At 26.7% G+C, this 18,530-nt stretch overlaps 7 protein-coding genes across 7 annotated transcripts; 1 reads left to right on the top strand and 6 right to left on the bottom strand.

Annotated features, from left to right (window-relative positions):
- Positions 1-405: 405 nt before the first annotated feature.
- cand_034840 (uncharacterized protein) lies at positions 406-2,781 on the bottom strand (the record flags this gene model as incomplete). The annotated part of the gene is made up of 1 exon (XM_067213710.1): positions 406-2,781. One exon carries the CDS (start codon positions 2,779-2,781, stop codon positions 406-408), a length of 2,376 nt encoding a protein of 791 aa, XP_067070105.1.
- A 350-nt stretch (positions 2,782-3,131) lies between these two features.
- cand_034850 (uncharacterized protein) lies at positions 3,132-4,706 on the bottom strand (the record flags this gene model as incomplete). Its single annotated transcript, XM_067213711.1, has 1 exon — positions 3,132-4,706. The coding sequence occupies one exon, from the start codon at positions 4,704-4,706 to the stop codon at positions 3,132-3,134; it is 1,575 nt and encodes a 524-aa protein (XP_067070106.1).
- Positions 4,707-5,107: 401 nt separating this feature from the next.
- Positions 5,108-6,668, bottom strand: cand_034860 (uncharacterized protein; the record flags this gene model as incomplete). The annotated part of the gene is made up of 4 exons (XM_067213712.1): positions 5,108-6,394; positions 6,463-6,515; positions 6,572-6,580; positions 6,662-6,668. The coding sequence occupies 4 exons, from the start codon at positions 6,666-6,668 to the stop codon at positions 5,108-5,110; spliced, it is 1,356 nt and encodes a 451-aa protein (XP_067070107.1).
- A 227-nt stretch (positions 6,669-6,895) lies between these two features.
- cand_034870 (uncharacterized protein) lies at positions 6,896-12,454 on the bottom strand (the record flags this gene model as incomplete). Its single annotated transcript, XM_067213713.1, has 1 exon — positions 6,896-12,454. One exon carries the CDS (start codon positions 12,452-12,454, stop codon positions 6,896-6,898), a length of 5,559 nt encoding a protein of 1,852 aa, XP_067070108.1.
- Positions 12,455-12,884: 430 nt separating this feature from the next.
- Positions 12,885-13,604, top strand: cand_034880 (uncharacterized protein; the record flags this gene model as incomplete). The annotated part of the gene is made up of 1 exon (XM_067213714.1): positions 12,885-13,604. One exon carries the CDS (start codon positions 12,885-12,887, stop codon positions 13,602-13,604), a length of 720 nt encoding a protein of 239 aa, XP_067070109.1.
- A 1,810-nt stretch (positions 13,605-15,414) lies between these two features.
- cand_034890 (uncharacterized protein) lies at positions 15,415-16,293 on the bottom strand (the record flags this gene model as incomplete). Its single annotated transcript, XM_067213715.1, has 1 exon — positions 15,415-16,293. The coding sequence occupies one exon, from the start codon at positions 16,291-16,293 to the stop codon at positions 15,415-15,417; it is 879 nt and encodes a 292-aa protein (XP_067070110.1).
- Positions 16,294-16,541: 248 nt separating this feature from the next.
- On the bottom strand, positions 16,542-18,344 carry cand_034900 (uncharacterized protein; the record flags this gene model as incomplete). The annotated part of the gene is made up of 1 exon (XM_067213716.1): positions 16,542-18,344. The coding sequence occupies one exon, from the start codon at positions 18,342-18,344 to the stop codon at positions 16,542-16,544; it is 1,803 nt and encodes a 600-aa protein (XP_067070111.1).
- Between the last annotated feature and the right edge of the window lie 186 nt (positions 18,345-18,530).

Consider the following 18,530-nt stretch of genomic DNA (forward strand, 5'->3'; position numbering starts at 1 on the left):
TATCTAAAAATTTTAAATTAAAATCTTTTAATATTCGAAGAAATTTTTTTTCTAAGGCTAGAATATTATTAAAATATTGAAAAGAAAAAAGAATTAGTATGATATTTCACTTCAACTATACTTAATTTTATATATAATTTACAGTAGTATGAAATTTGTTAGTATATAATTCGTATAAATCTTTCACTTATAAGTGAAATTCTAATTATTTTAAGTAATATGAGTAATTAATAATTTTCTTAAATATAATTTAATTTAGATATTTTTATTTAAGATAATTATCTAAGATAATAAGTAGTTGAAAATAATTAAATACAAATGACTAGGATATTAAAACAAAATAAATTTAACAAATATATTTACTAAATCTCTGTGTTAGAATTCTTATCAAGAAATTTCGCAACTTTATTGTTCATATATTAATTTCTGATCAGAAGAAGCTTCATCTAAAATTGCCGTATCAACAATAGGAGGTTCAAAATCTGTTGCTTCCATTGTAGCAAAAAGTTGACTAGAAATTAAACTTATATCACCAGCAGTAGCTTGATCTTTTATTTGTTTTTGAAATTGTTGCCTGATATCATTAGCATAATCTGAGTTAGTCATTCTAAGCTTTTTACCTTTATTTAGAAGCTCATTCATTACAAGATCATGCTTTTTTGCAACATCACTATCAGCTAATATTGCTCCAATTTTCTTGATTTTCTTACTAAGTTGTTTGGAATTATCTACCATATTATTCTGTCTAATAATATTTTTGCCTGAAATATATCGTTTGATCTTAGGAATATTTAATTCTGGTAAATTATCTGATAAGGATGTAACAATTGAATGTGAATAAGACTGTGAAGCCTTAGGGTTCATTCTACGTAATAATTCCTCACGTCTCTTGAGAATTTCAGGTGAAATTTTCCTTTTACCAGAGTCATTTGCTGAGAAAACTGAAGGGCTTCTAATAGGAGATGATAAATTCACTATATCATCATAATTAACAGGGCGAGGGGGTGAAATAATTGTTTTTTTAGGTATTACTTGGGATTCATCTTTTATAGGAGATAAAATTGAAAATGATTCTTCATATGAAAAATTTTTATTCAATTCTTCATATACCTTAACAGATACATTCCAACAAAAGAATCTAATACAATCTAATGGAGTTACAATATCTGATATACCATCCTTATTAATTTGATGAGTTTCAGCCAAAGTTAAAATATTTTTATCTAGTATATATTGTTTTTTAAGAAAATATGTACAAGTTTTAAACATCATTGGACCACTACCTCCAACAAAGTATTTAACTAAATTTTCCTCTGATAGATTTAATACAGTAGCTTTATTATTTATATTTGGCTTACTTTGTTGAATAATTGTTTTAATTTCCTTTAATCTAGATTGTTCTAATTCTTTCATTGTTGTAAAAGGATAAACAATATTACTATTTGCCAAAAACCAAGGTATACTATTATTTATTTGGTTATCATTATTGTTCAGAGAATTACTAATGTAAATGTTATAATTACTAGTATTTCCAGACAAATTTGAAAGATCTATATTATTAGGGAGTAAATGAGAACCTCCAGAATTAATATGTCTATCTATCCCCATATAATAAAGAAATATAATTGATTGTCTTAAAGGTAATTGAAGACCTTGATGACATATAGGAGCAACATCTATATCATTCTTAAATTGTTTCTTAGTATTTATAGTTAACATGCCTTCAGTATTAATATACTTCCAAAATGAAAAACAATGATCAGATAAAGTATAAGCTGCTCTTATAAATAATAATTGTTTTTTAGATTCTTTATTTATATCAATAAATTTTGTCTGTAATTGCAGTAAATTTATCTTTTGTAAAGGACTTATATCAGTCAAATATCGAAATGTCAAGTAAACTAAATTATTTATCACTTCTAAATCATTTATAATTCCATCCAAATTTATAAAATATAAAAAAACCATCCTATATACTTGGATAATCCAAAAAGGATCCAATGGACTTTCTCTAGAAATATTGTTCTGATATTCTATTAAACAACTTTGAAAAATATTTTGAGCAAATTCCCTTACATATTCAGTCTTTATACTTGGTAAAAATACCTTAAACCTATCCAAAATTTTTGTTAAAGAATGACTTAATGAAATATTTAAATTAGATATACCTGGACTAGAAATAGCATTATTATTTCCTTCACTTCCACTTTGTAAATCCAATAATTCCATACAAATATGAATTCTATCGCAACTTTGTAATAATTTCCTATATGCACTAGTAAATATTGTTGGTAGCCTATTCGAATATTCCATATCTACTTCTGTACTATAGAATAATTTATTATTATCATAATCCTCTAAATTATAGCGAAAAATATCACTTTTTTTAGCTAAATTTGGACAAGAAAAACCAAGAATCCTATCACGTAATAAAGCTGCTATAGATTTAGGACAATTTACCCCGTAAAATTTACCTTTATCATATATTTCAAAAGACAAAGCTAGACCAATAATAGTTCGTTGAAAACTTGTACTCATTAAACATAAATCAACATCTTGTCCAATCTCTAAATTATTAACAAGAGTAACCAAAGATTCTGAAACTTCTGTATATGTACATGATATCAATGCTAGAGACTTTTCAGAAGGAACTAAACATTCGTCTATAGCTAAGTTGATAATATCCTCGTGCTCAACACATATACAGACTGATAATAGCAAAAAAAATATACAGAAACAACAAAGATTATTTATCAGATTATTCCAGACACAAAAAGACATTGCCTATAAATTTAAGGCTCCATCTCTGCATTATATTTCCAAATTTATGTCAAATATATCAAACTAATAGCAAGACATATTCAAGCGCCAGTAAAATATTTGGAGTCTTTGGGGTTAATATTATTGCATGCAACGTAAACCAGATTCCAATTTCTCAATATTAAATATTCGAAAATCTCATATATCACTAAATATTAAATATAATATTAAAAAACATTCTACATATTCAATTTATAGAAAAAAGTTGTAATTTTTAAGCTTAACTCTAATATAACAAACTAATAAGTACCTATTTGAGTGATTACTAATTCACTTTTTGTCCTCCAATTTATATTATTAAACTAAGTAATTTATTCTATAAATTCTTGATTAATTACCTTATCCCATATATTTAAGTTATCTTCATTGTTATTATCTAAGTCTACTACATCAATACCTATTGATTTGTCACTTGTATCTTCTTGATTTTCTACAATCTCTTCTTGTATGGCACGAATTTTCTGCCGAATATTATCTATTGATTCTCGATTATCTATGGAATTACTAGAAGTTTCTGGTTTTAATGTGATTAAATCAGAAGAATTATTTCTATGAGTATTTTGTAAATCACTAAAATGCTTATTTACAATCTGTCTTGCTTGAGCTCTAGTCAATTTAGAAGGAAGTTTTCCAGTATCATCTATAAACCCAAAACTAAGTGTATGAGCACATGCTTCTTCAATAATTGCAATTCCCATCTTTTTACGTAACTTAAATCGTTCTAAAAGAGAATACTTTATACAATAACGCATCATAGATACAGGATCTGTACGATATACAGTATATTGAATCAAATCAGATACAAATGCAGATTTAAATATTGGTTTCTTTTTAAAACCGGATCTTAGTAGTAATTCATTTGCATATATCATATATCTTGCAGCTCTAATAATAACAAATAATTTTTCTATATAATCTGGTCTTTTGTGAGTTTGAAAATTATGAAAGATTTTCACAATTGAAAAAAATGCATTTGTAGCATATTTTCTAGCTGTATCTGGACCAATAAATTTTTTTTTCTGATATAAATTATCAATTCTTCGAATATAAGTCTCTACTAAAGGTTTAATACTGATTTTATTCCTAAATTCTTTTTTCTCCAAACATGTATTCATGATATTGCATATAGATTCAGTATGAGGAACAATTTGATCATCACTCCACATATTTACAGCTTGATTACAGTAGTATATTTTAAATTTACCACCAGAACCAATTGAATATAAAGAAGCACCAATAAGATCTTGAAGAGAGTAACTTGCTAATAAACCATTAATATAAGGACGAATTCCCTGATACATACAATAAACTAATTCTAAATAATATGGAGTTGATAGTTCTATAATATCAATAGCATAACTAAATACTCTTTCTAAAGGATCAATAGGTAAAATAGTTAGATCACTGTCTTGAACAAGTATAGGCATCCTTTCCTTTGCAGTCATTAAATAACGCCATCTATGCCAAAGCCAGTATAGATAACGACGTCGTAGTTTTCTAGTTTTTTTCTGTCTCTCTTGTAAATAAGTTTTCTGAGTCGGTATATGAAAACGGATATTATTTACGAAATTATATAATGTAATATGCATATCATCGCTATTAAGACCATAACGTAAAGGTCCAAAATATTTAGTTTTTCTGTAGACTAAATGTCTTGTGTAAATATATACTAGACCATATAAAAGTGAAGAAGATGTTCTTTCATGTCTAGGAACTAATCCTGAGTATTTACTATAATAATTTACTAAATTTAAGTTTGAGACTTTATTTTCAAATTGTTCATTTAAGAATTCTTCTTCTGCTGTTTGTGGGCCACTTATACTATCTATCTGATAAAACAGATATAATAGAATAGTAAGATAAATAATATACCATCTTAATTTCATTATTTTAAAATAACAGTAGCCTATTGAAAAAAAAAACCTCATTTACTGATGCACAGTATACGGTTGTAAATTTTTACGTGAAGGTATCTTATCCGCGTAATTTATTTGCATGCAAGTTTGAAGAATTTATCCAGTTTGTATTCTATAATTAAGTTAAGAATTAATTTTCATATAGAAAGTCAAATAATGATGTTTTCATTATTTCTATTATTTCCAATTTTATTTTTGAGGATATTTACAAAATTAAAAATAATATAAAATGTGACATGAAAGTATTAATATAAGTACCATAAGTAAAAGTTAATATTTACACAATTTATTTAAGATATTATAAATAAACTTTTTTTTTTAAACTTATATGTATATTTCCAAAGATTACTTATTAGTTAACCTCAATTGATTCATACAAACTTTAAATCTTTATTTCCTTTATTTGAAATTGAGAGAAAATTTAGATCTTCTATAACAGGGACAGGTTCTATCTTCCCCCTATATTTCTTCTTATCAGATTCTCTAATTGGTGGAATAGATTTAACTCTTTCAGGTACTGTCTCAATATCCAATCCTGCTAATTGATCCAAAGTTTGCATCTGCATCCTAGAAAGACTTGAAACTGGGATTATTACATCCAATCTAGGGCTTTTAAGAGATTTTCTAAATTTCCCTGAAGTAGGATCTGTTATTTTTTTATAATATGCAATCTCTTCTTTTGCTTTATTCTCCATAGTATTTTTAACCTGATAATGAGTAAAGAATTCCTTTTCTAATTCTAAAGAAATAGGTAGACCAAGAGTTTGACCATAAATATCCATCAGATTACACTTACAAATTGTACCCTTCTCACACTTACAATTTAAATTTAAAGGATATTTATTTAATGACTTGTTATAAGCTTTTGGAACCTTATCTAGACTCTTCATTCTTTTCAATGCATTAGCTACTAATTCTTCTTTTTTCAAATCTATACTTCTATTTACATCCATATTTTCCAAAGACATTTCTTTTTCTTTGTTTATTTTAATTTTATCGCTCATTATTTGTAATTCCTTTGGAACCCCTAAGTAATTCTTTGAACCAGGAACAATGGTACCTATTCTATTCCTTAATCTACTTTCATATAAAGGTAATTTTATTTCTTTCCTTTTATATTGCTTGTTTGTTAGTTTATAATTAGTTTTTTTATCTAAATCATACTTAAATAGTATATTTATAGCTTTAACAGCAGCTGCATAATCACCAAGTTTTATATAGCTTGAATCTTTATTTAAATCCTCTTTATAAAGAAAACTTTCTGAATTCAACCTTTTAATAAATAAATCTACTTTATCTCTTGAAAATAAAATAGATATAGCCCTCATACAAAAATACTTTACAGCTTCTGAAATAGATATATTTTTCACTTCATATTTGTCTTTTAAATTTGTTATTGGAACATACAAATCTTCGGATATTTCAAGTACAGTAGTCTCAATTTCCAAATTGGACTCTTTAATATCTAATAAAGTAATAAATGCTTCAATACAATTTGTAAACATACTCTGAGGTGTCCCATTTGATTTCTTATATATAGAAAAGAATTCTTTTGGTAGATTTTTAATAATAGAAGTAGATGATTCTGATAATATTAAGAATGTTTCTAATTCGAGACTACTCAATCTATTCTTATTAGCTTCAGTAAATATCTTATACTAAAAAAAGGTAAGAATTGAGAATATTTTCGCAAGAGTAATTGTGTCTATAATTACTATATACGTACCTTAGGTAGAGGGTATAAAACTTGGAGACAACAGAAGATTAGAATAAAATTACCTACTAATTTTCTTTTCTTCATTTAAATAATAAATGCAATATTCTTAGCATATTACTTCTAGTATCTATATATTTATTGTCTTATTAAACTTTCGAAATTTTTGCATGGGAACTTTTGTAAGAGAATGACTAAACGCACCTAATACAAAACATATAGGTATCGGATATCAGGCGGTATATAGACTTTAGTAGCTTATAGTGTAATATTAACTAGATTTGAAGAATTTTGTAGCATGTACAATTAGATAGTTTGTAGGATATAGGAGAGAAGATTTTATGCAACTTTCTATTATACACAAGATATTCAATAATTCCTAAGAAATAAATGCAAATAATTACATAAATTTATTCTATATAATTAATTTAATAAAGTAGCTTGATTAACAGATTATATTAGGAGATTTAACAAGCTGTTGAATTTCTCTACACTTGTCATTTAGATATTTGAGGCTTTCGTACAAGGAGATTTTCACATACTTTTTATTTATATTTTTTATCTTACTAGAGAATAACACATTAGGATTAAGAGTAACAATTTCATCTTTTAGGAATTTTATTAAATTATCAGTTGAATGTAAAACAGCTAATAAGTCATTTAAATTCCACTTCACATGACCACAATATTCAGGTAATATATAGGAAACAAACTCTGTATATTGTCGAAGATATTCAGAGTTATTAGTATCTTGTTCATAGTATTGAGGTTTCTGATCTTCAGATTTACTTATAATTTGCATTTCCATATCATACATAAATGCAAATTTTACACTATCTATATTTTGAGAAGAGTTAATAAATAAAATTATGTTATGACTAGAGATACCACAAAAAAGTGGAAGGCATAACTCACTTTTATCATGCCTACATTTTGAAGAAGATTTCCAAATAGATATAAAAGTACGAACAACTGCTCCAAAAATCTGAGCTACTTTATTCTTGATTAAATTCTTAGTGTGCTTGTCTAAAGTACTTTCATAATCGGAGAGAATATTCTGCAGCCATTTGTACAAAGTAACTTCATTTTCAAGTAATACATAAGCTACCAAAGAATCCAATGGAAGATTCTTAAATCCTAAATATGAATCAAAAGATAGTGGAATCGTTTGAATACTGTACCTTTCGCTAATTGAAGAAGGAACCTTATATTTTATTCTTTGAGATCCAAAACTAAAAATAGAAACATAATTTTTGTGAATAAAAATATTAGATTTTAGAGAGTTTTTCCTGAACGTATTTGAAACCCCCGAAATTTCTGCTAAAACTGTAATTCCATTAATAGGATTTAAATTTATAGAATGATCAATAACTTCTGAAAATGAACTACTATAAACCCAGGGAAAGACAATTTTATGATAATTTTGTGAATTCTCTGTTATCCAACTAAGAATAATAAGCCCTGGGGTATTTAGTTTTAATTTTTGATAATTAGGAATTAATTTACATTTGATGTTATAATTGTTAGAATTAACTATCCGAGAATATTTATTACAAAAATAATGTAGCTCCAACAAGCTTCTCCATTGATTAATAGAAAGGTTCAAAGATACTAATGATGTTCCTAAGTTATTTTTGATAATTGTATCAGCCTTAAGTTTTACAAATGAATTTGAATTACCAATTGAGTTAATAGATGCCATAGAATCTGAAATGAAGAAATCAAAATGATACATATAAGCAAGTAAAACTGATTGATACATATCTGAATTATTTATTAGCTCAAGTTGAGATGGTAATAAAGAGTTTGAAAGTATTGGTTGATATTGCACAGATAACTGAAATGCACTCTTAGTAATTAATATGGCATTGTCTTCAATAATATTTGTTATATAGGAATTATCTATACATTGTAAAAAAGTTTTTTTCTCACTATTTAGCTTACTTTTAATAATTTCTAAGCTCTTAATATTACTTCCATAGTCTACTTTTCTTAAGTAGATGATGTTTACTGAATGTTGTAATAGGAAATTAATTAAATCACTAAATTTTAGTTTTGGATGAAATGAAATAACTGCTAAAGTGTCTATAATACAATATATAACTTTTGAGAATATTTGCAAATTCGGTAGAGATTCTGGTAATATGTGTAACCACTTTAGATTACTAGGATTTTTATGTGAACTATTCTTAACATTTATATCTAAGCTTATATCCCTGGAGAAATCATCTTTATTACCATTTTTAGAGAAATTGATATATTTTTTCTCTACTCTACTTCGGTACATATCTAATATTAAATAATCAAATAAATTGTAGTTAGGAACATTATTAACAAGGTTATTAAGCTTTAGAAGGAAATTTCTAAGTATATATCTAATTTCCACAAAAATTCTAAAAGCTTTTGAAAATATGAAATTACCACTTCCAATTAAATTATTTATATTATCTTGTATATCACTCAATTTCTTGTAGTAATCATCATAAATATTCATAATATCAGGATATATGTTATTAAGTTCATGAATAACATTTATATCAGGTTTTATATTATTAATTTGTTCAATAATATAAGACATACCAAAAGAATTCTCAATTATATCTTTCGAAAGATTTATATGGTCATCTTCTGTTAATACTATAGATAATGTAGCTTCAAATTGCACTAATTTGCAAGGAGAAATTGTATCAAAAAGTTCTATATCCCTTTCTAAATTGTTAATTTCATTATCTGATTCATATGAAAGATCCAAATCTATAATTACTGAATGACTTAAATTCAAATATTCACAAACACTTTTGATAACTTCTAACCATTCCTTATTTTTCCAGTCCGCTGAAAATTTTATAAGTATGTTTCCAAGATGAAAATCACAGTGTTGTCTAAACTTTGATCCTCCTGTCCAAAGTGTTATTGCTTGAGTAATTAATAAATAAGATATTGATGCTTTAGCTTTAAAATATAATGCCAAATATTCCCAACCTATTCCTTCTGCAATTTTTCTTGATGACTCTAAATCAATATTTTCTATTAATGATAGTAAAGTATCAAAGCCTATAGGATAATCTATAGAAGATGGAACCTCTGAATTTTTCAATGAATCTTTTGAATTATTAATAGTCATATTTTCTATGGTGTAAACTCCCATACTTTCTTCCTTAGTAATACAAAGATCCCTATATATAGAGAATGGATCTAATAATTGTCCTGGAATTTCTTGTTGATTATATATGTCTCTGCTAACTATTGCTGTGGTAACTAAGGGATTGACAAATTCTTGGATCTGTATAGTAGGATATAAGAATGAATCGAAATAATATTCACTATTTTGTTTGAATATTTGCAAAATTGTAGGAACTAGTGGAACCTGAAGATTATTTGAGTCAGGTAATAGAAATTTCTCTTTAGACGTTCCCACAGTTTTAAAGTAAGAAGAAGTGCTAAATTCTCCTAACTGAAGTGTAACATAAGCAAGTGAACTGCTGGAATAAATAGCTTTAAGAACTACCAATTTTTGTATATTAGTTGTATCATCATATTCAATTAATTTAGTATTATCCCTATCATCATTATCCTCTATATTATTATTTTCATATATGAATATCTCAGGTAAATGTGAGAAGTTGACAATTTTGACAGGATTACCAATATGTTTATTTCGTATCCTTGCGAATACAACACCATTTGACAAGTACTCGTATTCATCCATATTTCCCTTAAAAAAATCTAAGGATGTTCTTATTACTATATTATCAGCTAATAAAAAAGTATTATAACGTCTTGATTCTAAGACTCCATTACCCTTATCTAAATATTTAGTTTCTGAGATATCCAGATCTTGATTTCCTACTACATTGCAGTCTAAAATTGTAAATATTTCTGGATCTACACAAAAATCATTAATTACAATTTGATTTGCTACGAAATTATCTGGTAAATTCACTATAAATCCACTCTTATTATATACTCTCAGATTCACTTGGTATTCTGATGGTATTGTTAAAAAAGAGACACCCCTATAGGCTAATTGCAATATTCTGTAAGTATTGCATTCTATAGTATTAATGTCAACACTTTCTTCTTCATCTCTATATTCTAATTCATCAAAAGTAACAAGTTTTCTGTATCTTGTACATAATTTTGAAGCCATTATAGATTTCTTATGTAGAGCTCCTTCCATATCTATATTTCTAAAATCTGTCAAAATTCTTTCAACAATGTCACTTAATTTTTTATTTTCCATGCATGTTGCATATATATTACAAACTAATCCTAAACTTTCTAAAGGAACTAAATCATTAAAATTAAATTCCCAAAACCCACGACATTCCTCATGGAGTTGTTCATACCCTGTTTTAAGTGCAAAACGGTTTGAAGATAGTACTACAGCCTTAACAATAATTTCACCTCGAATATTCTTTAAATTAGACTTGTATAAAGCTCTATGCAAACACAAAGCAGCAGATACCGATTTATTATCAGAGTATGTTAGTATTGGAGGTACTAAAGCTAATAATCTAGATTTCTCAAATTCAGAGTACAGTAATTTCATAACTCCTTCTGTTACATTCAAACTATAATGTAAATTACATACTTTCCCATATAAATCGGTCAAATCCTCTCCCTTGCTCCATCTTTCAAATGCTTTTCTACTACACACACTGTAAACTTCAGATTTTATAACATTTAGCCTCTTAGTTAAATTGTTTACTCGATTCATATAGACTCTTAAAGAACTAAACTTTCCTAGAATGTCTTCAGAAAATCTAGGAGCCACGTTCTCCAAAATATATGAAATTATACTTATTAAAAATACAATATCCTCTTTGAGAATATGTTTTAAATTTAAAAACTTATTTATTTGATATCTTTGCTCATAAAAATACTTTTGCAAACCATTCTCTTTAAAATTTATTTTATATCTTGTACATAAAAAAGGATCATTTAAAAATGATTTTAAATCAGAAATATTACCTGTATTTCCACTATTAATCTCTGAAGTAGATGAAATTATCTGGAATTTATTAATATCAAACCTTAACCTGTCTTGAAAATATGCGAATATAATATTTAAATCCCTTTCCTTATTATTTATAATATCTAACGCAAATCTACAATCTAACAAAATACTTACAAGATCCAAATTACAGTGGCTTGCATATTTTGAAATTTCAGTTCTTCCTGAAAGGTTTTGATTAACTGCTGAACCTCTAGTCCAATAAATTTCCATTAAATTTAATAATGATAAGGATAAACTTATCAAACTCATATATGACTGAAATATAAGACTTAAATTAACATCTGAATTAGAATTTACATCAATTAAGCTCTCTTTCAATTCTGAAAATAAACTTTCCATTTTATTTAAAAGCCAAGCTAATGAAGAAACATCTGTATCTAAAGTTGTCATATACACCATATATTTCCCTAAAAATGGAGAATTCCAGTCATAATCCACTGTTTTATCACTATAAAAAGATTCAATAATATCCTTTCTAGTTAATAGAACTATGGGTATTGGAGAAATCTTTATTTTTCTCGAAGAGTTTATTAATCTATAATTGTTCCTATATAATTGGAAATTGTTCTTCTCTTCAATATCATCAGAAAGCCTGAAGACTAATATATAAATCTTTTTATGCATATTTGGACATCTTAAACGTTTACATTCTTTAGCCAGGATTTCCTTTTTATTTTCACTTAAAGCATTACAATCATACAATAACTTCAATTTATCTGATTCCCTTTCCAGAGTACTGCATTCAAATTCTAATATACCTACTCTATTGTATCCCGAATCTAATGAACAATTATACAATTCACTCTTCAAATCATTAAGTTTACATACACCAGAAGTAAGTTTCACCTTAGCTCTTATAGTCTCCCTTTCTTCAGTATCAGTTCCATAGAAATCTAAGCAAAAACTTCTACTAAATAAAAAAGATGCTATTAAGACAAGAATGAGGATTCTTCTTTGAAATTCCAAATTACTCATATCAGCCATTGAAGGTAAATAACCTGAAGTTTCAAGGTGAAACCCTAATTACAAAATATAAGCGAATCAATAGCGCTAAAATGTACCCTGTTAGATAGGACGGAGAGGAGGATTTTCTTTCTTATTTATTAGATACTTAGAAAAGGACACATTGACAGATTATATAGAATAGAACTAATACTTTTTAATTACCAAGGGATATTTCACTATACCTTGTTTTTTTTAACTAACAACTGCCTTTTTTTAGTGGAATTACCAATAATATTAATATGGTATTGCATATATCTCCAAAAATCTGAAAATATTGACTTATATTTATTAACATACTAACCTAATTTAATATTCACTAATTCTAGTCACATCTGAACAATGTATATCAGCGAATACACCCTTTTTATCGAGCGGAATTTTATATAAAAAGCTTATATACACTTGAAAAATGTTTGAAGACTATCAAGAGGACTTTTTTTGTGAAAATATTGAAGACTATACCATTTGTACCTTCTGTAAATATGATAATATGTTGATAAGAATAGAAAATTTATATGAGCATATGCTAAGGGTGCATAATTTGAGTACTGGAAATGCAGACCAAAACTTATTACAAGAATCTATAATATTAAAAGAAAAATATTCACTTAAATCAATTATAAATCTTAGAAAGGAACTTTCTCCTGATAAACAACAAGAATTTTATGATAAAGTAGGAAAGGATTTAAGTACTTTGGAGGCTACTGAGCTGACACGGGCAGCAATCCTAACATTTCTAGAAGAATATAAAAAGAGAATTATAACTATGTTTAATCCCTATATTAAAGTAAATGATATTCCAGCTAATAAGTTGAATAATTATCTTGATCCTAGTGAAGGGGTATTTTATTTATTTGCTTTAATAGATATTGCAAAGGTAGAAGATATTACAATTTATATGTTACTTGCTAGAACATGGGATTGGTTTCAGGATGATGAAGATTTAAAAAGAGGTATTGAGGAGATCAAAAATAAAATTTTAAAGAATGCGAACAATTCACTTTATGAAAAGGCTTCTAAATGTATTTCTAAAGGTAAATTAATTTTATCAACAATGCTTGGAAGTGTTAAGGAATTACTACTTCTATGTCACCTAACAAAAAAAATTATTAAAAGGCAATCTACTTAAGAGCTCAAAATCCTATATTTACCAGGAATTGTGTAACAAATATTAAAGTAATTTGCTAATTTAATTTTCAAGTTATTTATTAACATATCTGAAAAAAATCATAGCTAATACTACTTCAACAATACTATTTAGTAAATATAACTTTCTCTTTTCTCCACTTTAGAGCCTTATTCAAATGTCTTCCATTATGAGATTTTTTTATATTTATTTAAGAATTTTATGATTTTTTCATTAGCTTTTTGAATAGCAGCAGTTATTACTCTTACTCTTCTAGCTATTATACACCTTTCAGCTCTAGGTATGAGGTTCATTACTTTTACAAATTAATATCTCCTGAACTCCAGTATTCCTTAAAAGTTCTTTATATTTTGAATAAATATATGGTTCTTTAATTGAGATCTTCTTAATTGATGATCCAACTTAACATTCTAAATATGGGGGGATATTTCAGTCTTTTTTGAATAAAATTATATTCATATATTTTATTGTAGAATATTTAGATTAATTAAGAAATATTTAAGTACTTTAATAGACTCAAGATACATTCTTCTTAATTTGTAAAGTTCAGAAAGACCAGTAATAGATACATATTTATTAACATGCAACTTTAATCTAGTATATAAAAATATAGATCCCTAGATATTTCAGAGTAATATATAATACATTTAGTTAGAAATAGACGTCTTTGTTCTATCTCATTAGTATCTATAGATACTATTTCTTCTATACTCAATAGAGTAATCATTACTTTACTTCCTCTGTATTTTATTCTATGATAATCATCTGTAGGTTACCTTGTTAACAAGTACAAACGTACCAAGCTTTCATTCCATATTATGAAGCCATGGTGTACTATTATTATCACAATTTACATAATAAAAAGATGAAAATGAAATTACTATTAATTTTAATATGATCTATAATAGTACTAAACTATTTTGTTTCAAATTAAACAATTATATATTTAAGTTTTCAGGAAGGGTACCGTTAAATAGAGTGTCAATATTTTATGATGTATTGTATTAGGTGATAGAAAAAAATGAATCCATATAATTTAATTGTATAAAGTGAAGATAGTAGTGTAAATTTGGTCTCTAATAAACTAAAAATGTATTTATTTTAATATATAGAGAATCAATACATTTCTTGATTAAAATTTAAATAAATTATTTCTATCATATACTGTTAGGATTAGTTGAGAATTGAAACCCGAATTGGAAGTTAATATAGTACCATAATGAAGGATTAAATTGAAACTGATGGTATTTGTAATTTGAATTTTTAATAACAAAATCTTTAATACGTGGAGTTCCTTTGAGAAATTTAAACTTTTTATTTCTAAAGTAGGAATCTTGTTCGTCTGTAACACTTAATCAAAACCTTAGTTTAATTTTTGAATATATATGTAATGATTATATTATTATAATTGAAGTATCATAGTAAGTTCCTGAATAGTAAGAGAATACTTTATTCATTTCTTCTAGTAAATATTAGCAAAGATAAGAGATGTTATAATTTATATGCTACTTGCTATAATATGGAATTAGTCCTAAAATAGTGAAATCTTAAAAAAGGTATTAAGGAAATTAGAAATATAATTTAAAAAAATATAGATAATTGATTTTATAAGGTTTCTATATGTATTTATGTAGATAAATGAATATTATCTATATTTGGATATTTTAAAGAATGACTATATTTTTCTTTTACAAAAAAAAATTATAAAGGAAATATCTAAATATTAAAAGTTTTATATCTAATAGGAGCTATATAGTAAATATTAATTCAATATGTTGTCTTGGGATTATATTCATTTCTTACTAACTAATATATCTGAAGAAGTTATAGCTAATGCTACTGTAACAATACCATGTAATAAATACAACTTTTCCTTCTTATTTTTCCATCTAGAAGCCTCATGCAAGTATCTTTCATTATGAGATATTTTATATCTATTAAGAAATTCTGTAGTACTTTCATTAGCTTTACGAATAGCACCATTTATTATTCCTCTAACTATCGAACATTTCCTAGCCCTAGATAAGAGGACGTTATCATCAGATGAAATATTAATTAGTATTTCATAAATACCAGCATCTTTTACAAGTTTCTTACAGCTTGAATAAGTGTATGGTCTTCTAACTGAAATTATACCACTTAATGATTCAATTTCGCGTTCGAGTTCTGAAGGATATTTCAATCCTTTTTGATTAAAACCATATTCATATGTTTTATGTAGAAGAATACCTAAACTAGTTAAGAAACGTCCAAGTGTCACAATAGACTTAAGATATTTCTCTTTTATTATATATACATCAAAAATATTAAAGATCTTCTCATAAGATTTAGAGCTATATCTTCTCTCCAAATATTTAAAATATAAATCTCTAGATAATTCAGAGTAATATGTAATACATTTAGTTAGAAATATACGCCTTTCCTCTGCCTCTTCAACACTTGAAAATACAGCTTCTTTTATACTCCATGGATTAATGTATAATTCACTTTCTTTACACTTTATTCTATCATCATCACTTATAGATTGTCTTGTCAACAGACTGAAACGTTGTAAACTCTGATTCCAATAATAGCTTTTGGGGAGATTTTTGAGTGTGTGACAATCAACATAATAAGAAAATGAGATAAAAGTTATTATTAGGGAGAATAATATTCGACGGTTAAGCATCATCTTTTCTTATTTCTAAATAAAATGCGACTTCTGTTTTAGAATAAACTCTCAAGGTATCGTTGATAAGGCGCTATTTCCGTGATGCATCATGAGCATTAGGTGATAGAAAAAAGTGATTTCATATCATCTAATTGTATAAAGTGAAGATAGTAGTGTAAATTTGGTCTCTAATAAACTAAAAATGTATTTATTTTAATAGGTAGAGAATCAATACACTTTTTGATTAAAATTTAAATAAATTATTTCTATCATATACTGTTAGGATTAGTTGGGGATTGAAGCCCGAATTGGAAGAAGTCAACATAGTGCCATAATGAAGGATTAAATCGGAACTGATGGTATTTGTAATTTGAGTTTTTAATAACAAAATCTTTAACCCATGGAGGAGTTTCTTTGAGAAGCTTAAGCTTCTTTTTTATTTCTGAAGTAGGAATTTTATTTGCCTGTAATAATCTATCAAACTCACTTAGTTTAACTTCTGAATGTGGAGTTAGTGGTGGTAATAAGATAGGTGGAGCAGCATATGTAGACTGTTGACTAGTAAAAGAGTAGTCTACATCTGGTGACCTTCTGTCATCTGGAGACATCATAGCTAAAGTACTTTTTACATTGTAAGGAAACTTTTTAATCATTTCGGCAACTTTCCTATAAGATTTTGGAGCTGTCCTTAGAGAAATACACAATAATTCATTAATCTCATCTACTTTTAATTGTATTTCCATAATACTTTCTTCAAGAGGTATTGTATCTTGTATATATGGAAGCCTCCGCATATCAATAATAATTTTACGATACATACCAGCTATTCCATAAAGGGAATTTGCTTCATACACTTTATAAGAACGTAAATGAACACATCCACTAGAAATTCCATCTGGAGATATTAAGTTTGGGAGGACATACACTTCTAGAAAAAAATTACCTAACATTGCATTAATATAACAACGTCTATATGCATATTGTAGAAATAAAGGGACATCTCCGGGTATCATAATTGCAGTATTTAATTCTGTAGGTCTTATATTAAAAAGTTCATCTAATTTTATCTTAGCTTCTTCTTTTATATCATCAATTTCATTCTCAGCTTTATGAAGAAATGTTGGTTTTTGATATTTATCTATTGCATTAGATTGATCATCTACTAAATCTACACTTTCATCATTTCTAATATTCCCTTCAACTAATAAATTAGCACTTGTTTGTTGTGTATTATCCTCTATACTCTTAACTTCTTCTATATCTTCTTCATAATTTTCTAATTTATGTTGAGGTATTTCTTCTTTCTCCTCAATATCAGATGATACTTCATCCAAAACTCTTCTAAGCCTATTTTCACGTGTTTCTTCAGAGAATGCAGGACTCTCTGCAAAACTCAAAATTGAATCATCAATATTAAGAGGTTCGTAGTCACTAGCATCCATGTCAGGCAATGACACTTTATCCATTTTTCTTAACTGATTATGAGCTAACATCAAAGCTTCACCCTCTGTATGGATTGTTTTAATGCTTTTAGGATCAATATTAGGTCTTATGAATTCAATATATATATCTATAGCCCTTTCAGAAGCTTTTTTGGCTATTATATAATTATTCTCAGATAATTTAAATTTTTCTTCAGCAGCTAATAGTTTTTTTTGAAGAATAGTACTATTTTGAATAGCCATTGTCTGGGATATTATTGAGTTTAAATATTCCTTTGCATCTAACATTATCTCTTCCCTTAACTTCGCTATAGCAATCATATTGGCAGCATATCTTTCAGATTTCTCTAGAGTATCTGGTGTATATGAGTTTATCATGTTTACAATCTTTTGTGTTGCAAGACTATTGGATGAAATTTTTGATTGATTATCTCCATACCCTTTATGAGCTTCAAAAGCTATGACATTTAATAACTTCTCACTACTTTCAGAATTAACTGGTAAATCAGAGCTTGTTTCCAACACGCTTAATTCTGAATATTCACTACAAGAAGTATAATGAAACAAATAATATGCTGATATAGAAAATAATAAAACTAAGACATTCACCCTAAAGATCTGGTTATTCATAGTAACTGTAATTGATACTATAGTATTGACTATAATTTTACACTGGAATATATATTAATTCCTATGCAACAATGCCAAAATGAGATATCTATCCTGTATATATAAAGCCCATGTAGTTTGCAGACTTGTAAAGAAATAATCGCTCTCTAATATGTAGCGGAATTTTCGAGTTAATCGAGTGATCAA

Source organism: Cryptosporidium andersoni (assembly GCF_001865355.1).
Source record: "Cryptosporidium andersoni isolate 30847 chromosome Unknown contig_39, whole genome shotgun sequence".
NCBI classification, from domain to species: Eukaryota; Apicomplexa; class Conoidasida; order Eucoccidiorida; family Cryptosporidiidae; genus Cryptosporidium; species Cryptosporidium andersoni.